The sequence below is a fragment of the Trifolium pratense genome, linkage group LG4, assembly GCF_020283565.1.
Source record: "Trifolium pratense cultivar HEN17-A07 linkage group LG4, ARS_RC_1.1, whole genome shotgun sequence".
Classification (NCBI taxonomy): Eukaryota; Viridiplantae; Streptophyta; class Magnoliopsida; order Fabales; family Fabaceae; genus Trifolium; species Trifolium pratense.
In genome coordinates, this window is record NC_060062.1 from 53,347,709 (window position 1) to 53,365,209 (window position 17,501).

General features: G+C 32.2%; 2 protein-coding genes across 2 annotated transcripts; both read left to right on the plus strand.

Moving 5' to 3' along the window:
• LOC123924453 (CRS2-associated factor 2, chloroplastic) lies at positions 1–5,745 on the plus strand. The gene is made up of 6 exons (XM_045977351.1): positions 1–722; positions 847–974; positions 3,131–3,356; positions 3,983–4,110; positions 4,298–4,439; positions 5,180–5,745. The coding sequence occupies exons 1-6, from the start codon at positions 74–76 to the stop codon at positions 5,572–5,574; spliced, it is 1,668 nt and encodes a 555-aa protein (XP_045833307.1). The 5' UTR covers positions 1–73; the 3' UTR covers positions 5,575–5,745.
• A 296-nt stretch (positions 5,746–6,041) lies between these two features.
• LOC123924454 lies at positions 6,042–10,729 on the plus strand. Its single transcript, XM_045977352.1, has 8 exons — positions 6,042–6,938; positions 7,393–7,426; positions 7,557–7,730; positions 8,230–8,319; positions 8,684–8,749; positions 8,972–9,063; positions 9,157–9,204; positions 10,133–10,729. The coding sequence occupies exons 1-8, from the start codon at positions 6,580–6,582 to the stop codon at positions 10,248–10,250; spliced, it is 981 nt and encodes a 326-aa protein (XP_045833308.1). The 5' UTR covers positions 6,042–6,579; the 3' UTR covers positions 10,251–10,729.
• Positions 10,730–17,501: the final 6,772 nt, after the last annotated feature.

Consider the following 17,501-nt stretch of genomic DNA (forward strand, 5'->3'; position numbering starts at 1 on the left):
GCATTTTGGTGCCCAACAGTTCTTATCCAGTGTGGTGGGTGAGAGAGTAACTGAAAAAACCAGACATTGATCAATGGTTATAGTTGCATTATCTTCTTCCCTTCCGGGGAGGTCCAACCTCTTCTCATCCTTACCTCCACCCAACAACCCTACCTCCTCCTCATCATCATCTGCCACTCCTCGTCCCCCTATTCCCATTCCCAAATACCCTCCCCCTAAAAAACCACCACCACCACCACCACCAAACCCAGCCTTCAAACACCACAACAAATCCAAATACTACAAACCCATTAAAAACCCCACAGTCATCACTTCCGAAGGCGACCGTTCCGTAATAATCGGTGAATCAGGCGTTTCCTATCTTCTCCCCGGCGCACCTTTCGAATTCCAGTTCAGTTACTCGGAGACACCGAAAGTGAAACCGTTAGCGATTCGTGAACCGGCGTTTTTACCTTTTGAACCGCCGACGATGCCGAGGCCTTGGACTGGTAAAGCTCCGTTGAAGAAGTCGAAGAAGAATATTCCGCTTTTTGATTCGTTTAATCCTCCGCCTCCTGATATGAAAGGTGTTAAGAAAGTTGAAATGCCGGGTCCTTTTCCTCTTGGGAAGTTTCCAGAAGAAGGAATGAGTAGAAAGGAGATACTTGGTGAGCCTCTTAAGAAATGGGAGGTCAAAATGCTTGTTAAGCCTATGATGTCTGATAATCGCCAGGTTAATCTCGGTGAGTTCAAATTCATGGCTACTTTTGTTTGATTGAATTATTAGTAGTTAAGGTTTTAAATATACCATGAATGGTGAAGTATTGGACTGTGCTAATGATGTTTGGTTTTCATTTGGTGGTTTAGGAAGGGACGGATTAACGCATAACATGTTGGAGTTGATACATTCACATTGGAAGCGTCGCCGCGTTTGTAAAATTCGGTGTAAAGGTGTTCCCACTGTTGATATGGATAATGTTTGCCGCCATATTGAGGTTTGAATTTGATTCCCAATCCTGTCTACTTCCTCAACATTATATAACAACATTTTCATAATATCATTCCTGGCTGGGTATGTATAGATTGTGCACAAGAACAACAGGTTATAATCTTGAAATGAAAAATAATATTATGTCAATTAGTATAGTTTGTGGTGAAACTGTTTTTTAGTGGATTTACTTATGATGTTATATATAGTCTTGTCTTGGATAGTCACATACATAGAGTGGCTTTTATCTTGTACTAGTTTACAAACTGGATCGTTTTTGAACAAGGATTTTGACCTGGTATAGTTGGCCATGCATCATTTACTTGTAGTAATATCCTGTACACAATTCCTATAATCTCAAACAACCCTGAATCAAACAAGACACTGTCCTTCATTTTCAACATGCCTAACACTCCATACCATAAAATAGAAATGATTAACATCTTCAAAATTATCCTCAACAACTACTATCTGATGTCACTTGAAAGTCCAACAAGCCATCTATTTGGAAGGTATACTAAAGAAGGTGATGAGGATGGAAAACTATGTAGGACAGTTGTGTATTTGATCAGACAGCAATGTAGAAGACATGTATTTAATTGTGTAGAACAGTTTTGTATCTAATTATACAGAACAGTTTATAGCACTTATGTTTTCGTAGTATATGACATCAGTACGGGGCATAGAGGAAGTTACAATATGTATTTGGTAGTTTTGGACAGAGTGTATTATCGGTAGGAGTTCATCAACTCCGGAAGAACATCTTTTATATAGTTTTTGTAAATTATATGTTTAATTATAATAAACATCAATTTGGAAGGCATACTCCTAAAGGGGGCACAGCATAGGATGTAGAACTTTGCTAGAACTACAAATAGACACCATAACTACTTCCTAACCCCCTATCTACATAACATACTAGAAATACATTACTAGTAATAGCTGTTCTGCATAATTCAATATATAAAGTCTACATTACTGTCCTATGTCACTACCTAACAGAATTCTACATCCTACACCCTTCTGAAATATTTCTTCCTAATAGATGGGTTATTAGACTTTCAAGTTTCAAGTCCCATCACAATACATGGCAGCCTTTACCAATCTTTCACTCTGACCATTTTTCCTAACGCAGAGTCCAAGTCGGCTTTGTAAATATAACACAATATTCACAAACCTTGAATGCACATGAAGTCATGAGTTCAGATTTGAAAATGACAACCATTTTGTCCCCCGAACACAAAAATTCCCATTGCCTGAAAAAGTATGTGGATTATGATCTTTGCAGAAGATGAACAAGTTGTTGAGTATGGAGATATTATCAAGATCCAAAAGGAGGGAATGGTTGGGAGATGATCAGCGGGAAGTCTCACAAAATGGGAATCCCCAAATCCCACGTCAAGCCGTCAAGGGCAAGGTGGAACTTCAAAGTGAATATATTATTAGGGTGTCTCATGATCTCATCAAGGTTGAATAAGGACAGCCGGTAGTCAGTCAGTTCATTAGTTAGGTAAATAAGGAAATCAGACTGTGAAGGAAAGGAAAGATCCACTGTGAAGGAAAAATCCTTGAGGGGATTCTATTCCACATTTTATGTTTAGAGACTTTAGAATTCATAGCTCAATAGTACAACTCCCATCCTGTATTTCTTTCTTTCTGGGTTCCCATCTCATTTTCTGAGTTACTAACAGATATAGATTCCACTGATGTTGCCATTCAAAAAAAAAAAAAAAGACTCATTGATGTGACTATCCTGACAGCTTAAGCTTTTGGGATAATCGGTTATTTGACATGGTATCAGAGGCTCTATGACTAAGTGGTATAGAGTTCGATCCCCGCTCCCCTCACTTTCAAATTAAAAAGTGGAATTTAAGCATATGGTAGGTGGGCCTATGCATTATCCACGCTTCAAGCCCAAGTGGGCTCTTGCGTGAGGGGGTGTGTTAGAAATAATATAAAACCATTGATGTGACTCCATCCTAACAGCTTATGCTTTTGGGATAATCGGTTATTTGATAGTTTTTACTTTTCTCAAATCAATCACTGCACAGCATTGACCAAATCAATAAGTTTGTTATGAACCGTGCATGAAAGTTGATTGTTGCAACTTGCATATAATCACCTTTTTTTGCTTTGACGTAAAATCCTTATATGTCGTGACAGGAGAAAGCAGGGGGGAAAATAATACATCGAGATGGTGGTGTAGTTTATCTTTTCCGTGGCAGAAATTACAACTACCGTACTCGTCCGCAGTATCCAGTGATGCTCTGGAAGCCAGCTGCTCCTGTTTATCCAAAACTTATACAAGATGCTCCAGAAGGATTAACAAAAGCTGAAGCAGATGAGTTACGGATGAAAGGGAAAAGATTGTTGCCCATATGTAAAATAGGTAACTATCTATTAATTTTTAGATTTCTCTTTCTAATTTTGACAAACACACTGCATGAAGAAATTTGACAACTTGCATAGAGTAACTGCAGTCGCAAGGTGAGACTAGAGTTTCCTTAGACTCAAATCTTTAGGTGTAGTATTTAAAACGGTTGGAAGTTGGATGAATTACAATTTAGTGTAATTAATAGCTGTGTAAGACTGTAAGTCTTGCAAATCTACATGTCATTAGACTTAAGTATCAAGTATCATTGCCCAAATAAAAAAATTTGACCACACGATATGCTTTTGACTTTTTAAGGGTATTGGCAAGAAGGAACATCACCTGGTTAGTTGAGTATGATATTGAAAATAGAATATTCAATGCAAGTAAACCAGCAGAAGAATCGAATACAAAATCATATTAGGTGGAAAGATAATCAAAATCAATTAGAATTGGGTTGTTATTATGTTTTGCATTTCTTTGTTGATCTGCATATTTATCCTGCATATTAAGCACTCTTTTCTGTTTAAAGTTATTGTTGATTTTACATTCTCCTTTTGGGCTAATTACACATTTATTTAAGACACTGGTTGTGCCTTCTTTTTCTTAATTTAAACATCTCATTTACTTTTGTCTTGTTGCAGGCAAAAATGGAGTATACACATCACTTGTAAAGGATGTCAGAGATGCTTTTGAAGGGAGCCATTTGGTGAAGATTGACTGCAAGGGATTGGACCCTAGTGATTACAAGAAGTTAGGTGCCAAGCTTAAGGTACTAGATAACTTGTTTTCTTTGTCTTCTTTATTATACATTGTTCCTTTCATCTTTTTGTCAAACCCAAATAATTTTTATACTGTAATATAGTATAGTATGCATTGTGTATGTATACTAAAGTATTACTGCGATCATTATTTAGAAGCATTCTGTTGCATGCAATTTGATCTTCTTGCTTTGGCAGGATTTGGTTCCTTGTGTGCTATTGTCTTTTGATGATGAAAAAGTACTGATTTGGAGGGGCAGAGACTGGAAATCAAAGTACCCACAAGCTCCAGTTTTTCCACCTGCTGCAGTTGGCATTACAAGGAATTTGGACAATACAGGTATGTGTTAGAGAAAAAAGTTGGTTGCACCATTTTCTATTAAAAGTCTTGTCCGAATGGATTTCTCCTACAGAATACATACATATATGTGTATATATTATGAAATATTATTGGTGAAGACTAAGAGACTAGCATGAGAATTCTCAATGCATCTACAAAAAGAGAAAAGAATAACTGAAAAGTAAAAAAGTAAAATTGAAAGATACAAATAATAGTAGTATTTTGTGTTTAAAATGAGGTGATTGTGAGCAATCTGATCTCTAGGAATGATATGGTTTGTGCTAAAAACAGATTAGAGGTTTATGACGACATGTTTGATGAATTTCCCAAGCTGATAATACAAAGTCAATTTCTTAGTTTTCTTCGTATGTATTTCAACGGTGACCAAGAACAGGAGATATATTCTAGAAATGCATACTGAGGTTTTTTGAATTTTCTTGAGCTAATTGGAAGTTTAGAATGGCTAAATTAGATTTTGTTATGTAAAGTGATACTGTGGGGGGATTATTGAGGAAAATAAGTTTTTCGCATGGGATGCGGCGTTGCAGTAAATGGAGTTTCCTCGAAATTTCTTCGACAATGATTTTCCTAGGGAAGCAATATTAGCCTTGAGACGAATTGATATATTCCCTCCATTGTCATAGATTGATCATGTATGATAGTTTTGTTTGTGTTTTTGTGTTATATCTTTGACCTATTCATATGTAACATTATGATTATGATTTGACAATGTTAATCAGATAAGGTTGGCGATAATCAATCAAAGGATATAAGCAACATGGTCAAAACAAGCTCAAAAATGTTATCTTTGTGGAAGAGTGCAATTGAGGCAAACAAAGCTTTGTTGCTAGAAGAATTTAATCTTGGTCCTGATGCTCTCTTGGAGAAGGTAGAAGAATTTGAGGGTATTTCGCATGCCACAGAACACTCCTATCCAGCATTTACTTCTTCAAGTGACGGCGTAGAGGATGTTGATGATTATAATGGCAACAATGATGATGAAGATAATGATGATTACTACAATGACGATGGAGACGTCGACGAGTTTAATGATATAGTGGATACTTATGCTCAACCCGGAACGCTACCAGTTGATTTGCTTGTTAATAAGCTCAAATTTAGAAATAAGTACTAAGACTTAAAAAAACAACTATAATAACTTGAGAAGAGCTTGTGTAAATTAGCAAAGTAGCTTAAAATTGTAAAATTACTAATCATGAAAAAAAATAGTTGTATATAATTAATTGGTCATTTTTCTCAAAAAATATTATGTCCCTTGGTTTCATGAGGGATGCAATATCTGTTATATTACTTGCAAAATTATGATACTTCAAACGGATAATAAACAAAAGAATAATCCAAATGTGACATGAGATGAATAAGTAATTATTAATATTGACAACATACATGTAAGAACCGAACATTGAAAGTGATTATTATACAAAAAAAGAAAAGAAACAACAACATTGAAAATTATTATAAGAAATAATAAATGACCATATATTGTTAGAAAAAGGCGTATTCTGTTTGTGCCATTGTCTAGTTAATAGTTATATATCATATCATGGTTATGATTTATGAATATTCCATTCTTCTGTTAAATGTCTTTCCAATAAGATGAAATAGTGATCACTGATCACCCAACAAATCCAAAAGGCATCTTATTCCTTTATCTATCACCAAATTCCTTGTAATCAAGCAAAGCATCTATACTTCATGTCTCTCAATTTTACTTCTCAACATTAGTGAATGAAGTATCTTATTTATTTATTTTTTATTTCATTTGAATGAAGTGTTAAACTTTATGTACTTTTGTCTAAGTTCATCTCAAGCAAGGAATATAAGTGTCATTGGCTTAAAAAATTTATGAGCAAGCTTATTATGCTTTTAGTTTTTTAGGTTCATTTTCTCCTACATTTGAATGGTTTGGTTGCATTTATGTTGTGATCACTCTTCTACATTTTCTAAATGCATTTTTTTTGTTACTATTAGAATTCATACAATTTGCAACATTTTGGCATTAAAGTGATCTTTGTAATATCTCAATAATTTCATCATTCTTTGAATGAGTAGAGAATTATAGTCTAATTATCATTAAAAGGGTTGATAATATTGCATCAAGAATAATCATACATTACTCATGAGTTTCATAACATGGTCACCAAGCCATACATGGCAACCAACAATGACAACAGATACAACTACAACAAGTTATTGGTTGAATGTGAGATTCTTCATTTGTGCACTATGGCTTTTGATTTCAATGACACTAGGATCTTATTTAATTTTCAAGTATGAAGGATTCAATAAACAAAGGGGAGAAAATCATGAAGAAATAGATGGATTGTTGTATGAAGATGAAGCTTGGAATACATGTCTTGAAGGAATTGATCCATCTTGGCTTCTTATTTATAGAATAATTTCTTTTATTGTTCTTTTGGCTTTGATCATTGCTAATGTGGCTGCTGAAGGAACTGGCATATTTTACTACTATACTCAGTAAGTTATTACATTATGCATATTTTAATAATATAGTTTTTTTTTTTTACCATAATATTGGTACGAAGTTTTTACTGCTGTTAGCGATGACTAATTTCAGTCAGGAAACCTGTGGAGCACACAAGGTGGGTTCTCCCCTCCCAACCGAGTTTTCTCCATATGCATGAGCCAAAAATCAAACCCCTAACCACATGCTTAAGGGGTCAAGACTCTTACCACTTGTATTAAATTAAAAAATATTTTGTATATCTTTTTATATGTTTTTGAAATTTCACTACTTGTTTTGTTGCCTTTAGCTCCTCAATTAGAGACTTTTGTTTCATAATTATTTTTATATTACTTTTTAGACATTTAGCGTCTCTTTGGAATGACTAATTTGAATTTATCTACCGACATAAACACTTGTTTATAAATATTCTAATATATTGTGGTTTGTTTTCTTTCTGTTTAACAGATTGACATTTACTCTGGTCACAATTTACTTTGGGGTAAAACTTTAAATTTTACTCTTGTACATTATAGTAAAAAATAAATTAGCATGAAAATGTTATATATCTATTTAAAATATTTTCAGTTCATATGTTATCTAAGTGCTTGTGTTCTAAATTTTACTTTCAGCTTGGATCCTGTTTTTCAATATATGGATGTTTATTGAAAGACAATGAATTTGGTGACAGAACAATTAATGATGCTTCTTTAGATATTCCTGAACTGCCTAAGAGTCCTGATCAGGAATTCCATACCAGAGAAATTGCTGGTGTATGGGGTTACATTTTTCAAATAATTTATCAGGTAATTTAATCAAGAGATTCGTTCGGTGTATGTTAATATCTGCAAGATATTTTTTTTTTGGCGTAAACCAGGTATCATCTACACGCATTGCAGAGGCTACTCCTTCAAACCTGTTGAACCCAAATGAGCGGCAAACAATCTCGCAAGATATTATCTTCAGGGTTTTAAATAAATATCTACGACCCCTATTTGGGCCGTTAGTGAAATCACGGTTTTTGATATTGCCAAAACGGAAATGTGACGGAAATTGAGGTTGTATCAGTCACATTTGACCTCTATTTTTGGCAATATCAAGAATCGTAAAACTGCCTAAAAACCTTGATTAGATCAACTAATGTCTCACTTCGGTTCTCTCTTGTTTTTTAGAACACTAAAATTTAAAATTCTCATTTGAACATGAAGTTTGTAAGTATGTAACTTGTTTAACAAGTTTCAGTTGTTTTTCATCAAATTTAGGATACAATTTACTGATATAATAATTTTCTCATTTTCTTTATAGACTTGTGCAGGTGCTGTAATACTCACTGACATTGTATTCTGGTTCATCCTTTATCCAGTGAGAACATCCAATCATTACAGTCTTGATTTTGTAAGTATCATCAACATTGTCTCTAGTCCCTCATTTAATCCTTTTAGTATGAAACTCATACTTGATATTCATGATAACGAACCGGTTAAAAAAAATAAATAAAGATGTAAAAAAACATAAATAATGAACGCACAATATTTGATAACAAAGTTCGGCTAATTGTGCCTATGTCTCCGACTGGCGCCCTGTATTTAAATACAAAGTTCGGCTAAGCCTATGTCTCCGACTTTGATAACAAAGTCAGGTAAGACAATAACTATAAATCATACCCAACATACAGAACTATAGGGTCATGTCTTCCATGTTGCAGCTAATAAGATGCTTTTCTTTCATTTGAAAATATTTGCTATTTTCATTCTTGCAGTTGATTTTTTGCATGCACACCATGAATGTTGTTTTCCTCCTTGGTGATACATCATTGAATTGCATGGTGAGTTCTTTTTTAGAAATTTATGGTTGATATATATTTTTAAATTATTTTTTTTGTCAAGTAACTTGATGGCTAGAAGTTTGCCTCTTGAGGTGAATAAGTAGGAGATTCCGGGTTCGAACCTCGACCCTGCATATAAAATGCAATATCCCTAGCAATTCAGTTATGCTCACGGAAACTTCCAAACTTTAAATTAACAAATGTTTATTCTTAAACATGCAGAGATTTCCGGTGTTTCGATTCGCATATTTTATCTTGTGGACAGCTGCATTTGTGATTATTCAGTGGATAATCCATGTTTTTGTTTCAATTTGGTAAAAATTAGCATTTTTTTTAATGAAATATATACTACATTTTACATGAATGATTTTCTTCATTTATAATTTGATAACCTTAATTTGTAACAGGTGGCCTTACCCTTTCCTTGACTTATCAAATTCACATGCACCCTTATGGTATGTTCTCAAATTTCACTTTGTAACCATTGCTCAAATAATTGTCTTCTCATTGCTTCAACTGATGAGCTTTTGAAAGAACAGAGCCATCAAAACTATAGATCAATTTAGTTTCTGATTAACATGTGTTATCCTTTATATGTGAACATATTCTTATTTATTTTATTTATATGAAGTATACTGAAATTTTTGGTCGAGATTAATCTTAGCAAATTAATATATCATTTATTATTCAAAGTGGTCATTTTACAACTGTCTTTGGGAGAATTTGAACTCGGTAACTTGCAATTAGATTACTAGTGTCCCGGTGTCGGACACGTGTTAGTGTTCAATACCAACACTATATAAGTGAGTTGGATATAACATCTACTTTTCCATTTGACGTTGGATTCAACTCATACTTGAAATACCAACAATTTTTCCCTCTAGTGTGAGTCCATCCATTCTTTATGGGCATACCCCCTCTCAAACGGAAACTTTTTCATCCATACACGTGCACCGCCATTGTGGCACTCAACGGGACATGCCGCCTAACCATTGTTGTCAGAAAGACTTTTGATACAAGTAGCTGGTCGAACCATTTGTCAAACAATCGGCTCTGATACCGTTGATGGGTCATGAAGGGTCCGGGGATCATCACTTTGGGCCTTGAACAACTACATAAGTGAGTTGTGCACCACCTCTTAATCCAAAACCTTAAGGCATTAGGTTTTGTGAGTCATCTCAAAGTGTTCAACATCTACTTTTTCATCTGATGTAGTATTCAACTCACACTTGAAATACCAACACTCTTATGAAAATATAGTATAATCACATTTTCTAGTTGAATGAGTACTTAATTATTAATCTGTTTATTCAAATCCATCCTAAGTAATTAATTCGTTTTATCACCTTAATTATTTTTTCTCTTGACCTTTTGGATTTTCAGGTACTTGGTAGTGGCTCTCATGCATTTCCCATGCTACGGCTTATTTGTTTTGATAGTAAAGTTGAAGCATTTTCTGTTATCTAGATCATTTCCTGGATCATCTAGAAATGTACATTGATAACACATTCCAAAAATATCAATATCTTTGAATGAGTGTTTTATACTTTAGCTAGCATAAGTAACAGAAGCATTTTGAAATTTAGATTTAGAGTATAGCTTATAGCTTATGTACACATATTCATCTTTTCCATGTCTCTTGTTGCATGTCCTCAACTCTTTCAGAACTACAAGCCTTTAGAAGAATGCATTAAGTAAGCCTAATATCAAATATTTTGACCTATCGATCTCGACCATTGATTTGAAAAAGACGCATTATAATAATCCCTTTAGTATGTAGTAGTATTATGTAGTAGTCAATCTCGATCATTAATTTGAGGTCATGATACTTCATACACATACACAAAAACAATCTCAAGCTTAGTTTAGATCGGACGGTTGTATGGAATTTGTTTCTTGTTTATTATGTATATATGTATCAAATTATCTTTGTACGAGAAATTCATAATCAATTTTATGTATGAAGTTTAGTTATATTAATTCCCTAATTTTGTTATAAATAATTTTAGAATAAAATTAATGAGAAAGTATCGGTAAATTGATATAAATACTTAATTTGACACTTCTAAGATGTTATTTGAAGGAAATCAAACTCTTCACCTGTTTGTAGAAAAGTATTTCCGAGAGCATAATTCAGTTAATGTAAAGACATTAAAACATGTAAGTGTCGGAGTTTGAATTTAAGATTTTTCACTTATGATAAAATTCTAATCACTAAATTACTTGACAAAAAAGAAAAAGAAAAGTTTTCTAAAGTATTTCAAAGTTGTAAAAATAGTACACGCCCTATTCTAAATCTAATGGGCTTGATTAATGGACCAAATACTACTGGTGCAAATCATTGCAAAAACTCTTTCCTTTTTTTTTTTTTCTTCTTATATATATATATATATATATATATATATATGGGGGCTGCTAACTTAGACCCAGTTGGGTCTAAGTTAGCAAGGTGCACCTTTTCAGTTGGACCAAAATACCCATTCTTTTTAATTAATTAACCAAATTACCATCAATGGACGCGGATCCAGTGTCGCGCGCGTACCGCAGTACCATGGTTACAGGCTGTTGATTTCCATCAGACAGCCAAGATCTGATCTCATCAAGACTGTCTGATCAATCAGACAGCCCAGATCATCCGAATCCATCAGATTCCAACGCGTGCACCACACTGGATTACACCCTGGAGAGAGAAGAATCTACTTTTTAAAAGCAGGACACGTGTCGCTGTCTGATTGGCTGGGCGTGATTTTTTTCCATTTAATACTTTGAACTCAATTATTTCGTTGTAAATTAATTTTTTATTTATTTTTTTTATACCAAAATTCATAATTTTTTTTTCTCTACAAATAGAGACTTGGTTCGTTTGATTTGGACACAGAAAAAAAAAACCCAATTTTTCACTACCTTAATCTCATTTTTCACTACCTTACATCAACTCACTGAAACCATTCTACCAGCAAAATGGTTTCAGATTACAACTCTCTGAAACCATTGTACCAGATAAATGGTTTCAGAAGCAAACACAATTAATAAATTACTCACTGAAACCATTCTACCAGTAAAATGGTTTCAGAATACAACTATGTGCAACCATTCTACAAGTTAAATGGTTTCAGAAGCAAATAACTAATAATCAACTTACTGAAACCATTCTACCAGCAAAATGGTTTCAGATTACAACTCTCTGAAACCATTGTACCAAATAAATGGTTTTAGAAGCAAACACAATTAATAAATTACTCATTGAAACCATTCTACCAGTAAAATGGTTTCAAAATACAACTATGTGCAACCATTCTACCAGTAAAATGGTTTCAGAAGCAAACATTAGTTTTTAATTACAGTTTTATCTCATTTAATTAACTAAAAATAGTTTCAGGTCTCCAAAAATTTCATAAAATATACCAAAAGTTCCAGAATATTATCTACTATTTTCCTGGTATAATGGTTTCAGTGAGTTGGTTGAGTGGTGCGTGTTAAATTACAACACACAAGTAACATATTTAGTAGACAAAAAATGAGATTAAGGTAGTGAAAAATTGCGTTTTTTTTTTCGGTGTCCAAATCAAACGAACCAAGTCTCTATTTGTAGGCAAAAAAAAATTATGAATTTTGGTATAAAAATAAAAAAATAAAAAATTAATTTACAACGAAATAATTGAGTTCAAAGTATTAAATGAACAAAAATCACGCCCAGCCAACCATTGTATGACACGTGTCCTACTTTTAAAAAGCAAATTTTTCTCTCTCCGGGTTGTAATCCAGTGTGGCGTAGGCGCTGGAATCTGATGGATCAGGATAATCTGGGATGTCTGATTGATCAGACAGTCTTGATGAGATCAGATCTTGGCTGTCTGATGGAAATCAACGGTCTGTAACCATGGTCCTTCGGTACGCGCGCGACACTGGATCTGCGTCTACTAATGGGTATTTTGGTTAATTAATTAAAAAGAATGGGTATTTTGGTCCAATTGAAAAGGTGCACCTTGCTAACTTAGACCTAACTAGGGTCTAAGTTAGAAAACCCCTATATATATATATATAAAATAACTACACATGAGGAAAAAGTAGACGGGTAGCTAATCCTTTTTGAATAGCAAAACTCAATCTTTGAAAAACTACACTCCTAGACCTAGGTATCACGACATTATAATGCATGACATTTGAACTCTTTTCAAAAGGTTTAAAAGCCTCTTCCCTTGCAATAAATTACAAAATTCTTGTTTACACTACTTATTTACAACACTCCCTCTTGGTGATCAATATCAATCATCGTTCTATAAGCTTAAGCAAAGTGGACTGTTTTTTTTATAAGAAATCATTTCATTTTCATAATTGTTGTTTCGTTCCTACTAATAAGAGCAAAAATTTTTCTCTTTAAACCCCCAATGTTTCTTCCGACCCCTCAAAATTCCAATTTTGCCCCTCAAAACTATTTTTTTTTGAAATCTATTTTATAAAATAGACTAAAATGTAGTTTTTAGATCTATCTTTTTTCATTCACATTTCAGTGTTTCAAATATGATTTTCCAAAAAGTTAACTATTTCATAAAATGTTTTACAAAAATTCAAATATTTTGGTACGCAGAATCCAAAATTGCTTTGAAAAACGTTTTCCAAAATCATTTTGAAAAATGTTTTCCGAAATCCTGTTATCTGTGATTAGAACCGCAAATTTAATATTCTAACTAATCATGAGTCTCAATCATTTTTAGGGTTGATTCTTCCACTTTTGTTTGATTGGGTCAAGTTTTTATCCTCTAACTTTATTAATTTCGTTTTATTTAATATATTTTCTTTTGCTTAAACAAAATAATCATCCCCAACATCAAGTCTATTAAGTTCAATATAGAGACACATGTTTTGTAGTAAGAAGCATCTAATCTAACAACTAACACCTGCATGCATTAACGTAGTAGAGGTCCCTTTGCATTGAAGAATGATAAATGCCATTATGAGACACAGATAAGAGCATATCATATTATCCACATTTTTCACTATCATTACCGTTATGGCTTGCTTGCTTATATCCTTGTCTTATCCACAACAATAATACTCATGGCTCATCACTAAGCCATGTGAGTTAAATGCCCAATTGTAACCATAAAACTTTAGTTTATGTGTTCTTCCACGATTTTTTTTTTTTATCTAAAAATCCAATTTTTATATGTAACCCAAATTCAAATTACCTCACTTTATACAAATTCAATTTAATTACTCAATTTAAAACGTTTCTTTACCTTACAAAAAAATAAAAATAAATAACATATAGCAATTCCCATAAAATTAATAATTATGACCGACGAATGAATATAATGACACATTTATCTCTTAACAAAAATACAACAATATCATTTAACAACATATATACTATAAAAAAGAGCATTACTATGTACATTTTTTTCACATTGCTCACTAATCAAGCAATATCTTCCTATCAACTATGACAATGACTGCAACTAAGAGTAGAGATGACAAAAAAAACCCAAACCCGAGAGACCCACCCGAACCCAAACCCAAGTCAACGGGCGAAATCCGATTTGACTGGGTTGGAGTTTGGGTTCGGGTGACACCCGATAATATGGGTGTGGGTTTGGTATCAGTTAAACCCACGCCCGAAACTCATACACCCACCCGAAATATTTTATAATTACCTAATTACCCCCCATAGTCTCCCTCAATTTCCCTGGAAGACCTTAATTTTAGTTGTAATTTAATTTCTTGAAAGTCTATGTTGTAATTTCTTGAAAGTCTATGTTTGAATTTTCTTAGAAGACCTTAATTTTAGTTGTAATTTAATTCAAAGTCTATGTTGGAATTTAATTTCATAAATTTGCAAATTATTTTCAAATGTGCTGCGGTTTTGGGTTTGGGTGGAAAAAATCCGAACCCAATGAGTGTGGGCGTGGGTGTTGTTTTGCCACCCGAACAACCTTTGAGTTTGAGTTTGGGTGATGATTTCGGGTGTGAGTTTGGTAAGTGTCAAACCCGCAACCATGGGCGCCCGTTGCCATCCCTAGCTAAGAGAGGTTTTAAACATTCTTAATTTTTATGTGTTGTACATATAATTTCCGATTCAAAATTGAAATATATTCTTTTCTTTTTTTATTGTATTAAGCTTAGACTATTTAAACTCATTATCTACTATATAAGAAAAAAAATGCATAGAAAATCACCAATTTGCCCCTTTTTCATTTTTTGACACATAATCAATTCAGGATTATTTTGTGACTTTATTCAAAAGTTAGTAGAAAAACTTCCCACTACCTTTTTTGTTAACTTCCAAATACATTTTTTGACTGTCTGTTATTTTCTTTTTTTCTTCTTCAAAATTTTCAGAAACAAACATTAATGTTACGCATTTTATTTTGTCAAAAAAGAAAAATCTTTTATCTCATGTTATTTGTTATAATCAATCAATCATCTTGAAAAACAAGTATATAATTAAGTTAAAAGAAAAAAGGGAAAGTATTTATATTTTTTTTTTTCTTTTTTATAATAAGAGAGTAAAATTCATGTACAAATAAAAAGAGAGATTCAATGAAATTCTTTATTTCAACGTCATAAGTGCATTATACCAAATAAGACAACAAATGTATGTTTTTTTTTTTTTTTTACAATATAGAGGTATATGGTGTTGTTTCCATTTATTTATGATATTTTATTTGAGTCCAACCCTTTCTTTAGTGTAATTTTATCATTTATTGTTTATGTTTTGTTATTTTAGATTCACTCAACTTGATTTATGGACTTCAATCCAATATTTAATTAAGTTAATTTTCAATTTGTAGTTCAACTCAATAAATTTAATTAATTTAATACAAGAATATGGTGGGAGAAAAACTGAAAAACTTCCGTAAAAAAATGGTGAGTCAAAAACAATAAAAATTGTCAGTTACCTCAAGAGGATTATTCTCTACAATTGCGCGCGAATGATGCATTTAGTTTAAAAAAAAACAGTAGAATTTAAATACAAAGTTGAAAATAGTTGAAAAATAAATGACATTTTTTAGATGTTTTTTTTTTGAAAGATTTTTTGTTGTTGATATAAGGACTAATATTTTTTTTAACAAACCAAAATGAGATATATTGACATAGACAACCTCCCCAACACAAGACGTACCGAGGTAGACTATAAAAGTTTACAAAGAGTCAGAGAAACAAAACCATAAACAAATCACACAAGAAAGATATAACAAGAAAGATATGACTTTCGTTCTTATGAGATTTTTCTATGCGGAAGAAAATTATTGGAGAAAAAAAATTGACTAAAATATTATGTTGCCTATTTTTTTTAATTTTTTAATAATTCTACGGGTTATATTCATATTAATATGAGAAACTAATTTTTTTGGATATATCTACGGGTCTTATATTTTTACTCGTATATTAGTAAAATTGTTTATTATTTTTTTATAATTTTACGAGTTATAGTCATATATTAATATGGGGACATAATCTTTCGTGTGAATTCTACGGGACCTATGTTTTCCCTTTTTTTTTTAGACTAACAACAAACAATATTCATTTATTCAACTAAGTAGAGTACGTGTGAATCTGCACTGAATCTGAATCAGAGCAAGTCTGAAAATCTGAACAAAACAAACATCGTACTACAATGGAATTAAACCGAACACCGTACCAAGACGCGAACTCAAGACAAAAAACTCTGCACTAAGACGGGATTAAAACAACATCAGACAAGAACAACAAAAGAAAACTCAAATGAAACATAAGAATGTGTGGAAATCACTTATTTAAATAAGAAAAATATAAAACAATCAAAATGCGGTGATTTCAAATCAAAATTGATCCAAAATCACCCTCTTTGAAAGATGAACAAGAATAAAAAGCCAAAAGTAGGGTTTACTATGTTGTTGTTGTGAGGCGGCTATGAAAAAACAAAAAGTGGCATATGTTTTTCCTCTTATTAATAAGATTTCATGTTCTTTAATAATTTATGTAGGACCTATATATATTTATACTCATGAATTAATAAGATAACCTTTTTTTTGTGATTTCTACGAGACTTATAATTTTAATCATATATTAATAAAGTTGTTTATTTTTTATATAATTTTGCGGGTTATACTAGATCAAATATTAATACAAAGACCTAATTATTTTGTTCATTTTTACAAGACATATATATTTTTTATTAATATATTAATAAGTATACTCATTCTTGACATATATTTATACTCATGCATTAACAGAAGGATATAATCTTTTGTGTGATTTATGCGGTGCTTGTGTTTTTTTTTTTTAACAAACTAAAATGAATTTTATTATTAATAATGAGTCCTGATTGACACAAGGTGTACTAAACAAAACAACAACAGTTTATATCATACACGTATGCAAGGCCTATGTTTTTACTCTTATTAATAAAATTTACAGTTTTTAACTATTTTTTGTGAACTTATATTTATACTCATATATTAATATATGATAATGTGATCTTTTGTGCGGTTTATGCGGGACCTATGTTTTTTACTCATATTAATACGTTTGTCGGTTCTTTTATAACATCTACGGAACCTATAAAATACTCATATATTAATATGGAAACTTTTTTTTGTGATTTCTACGGGGCTTATACTTTTATTTATATATTAATAAAGTTGTCTATTTTGTTTTACAATTTTACGGATTATACTCATATTTAATACGGTGACCTAATTATTTTGATGATTTTTGTGACACCTATATTTTCACTAACATATTAACAAGGTTACCTATTTTTTAATAA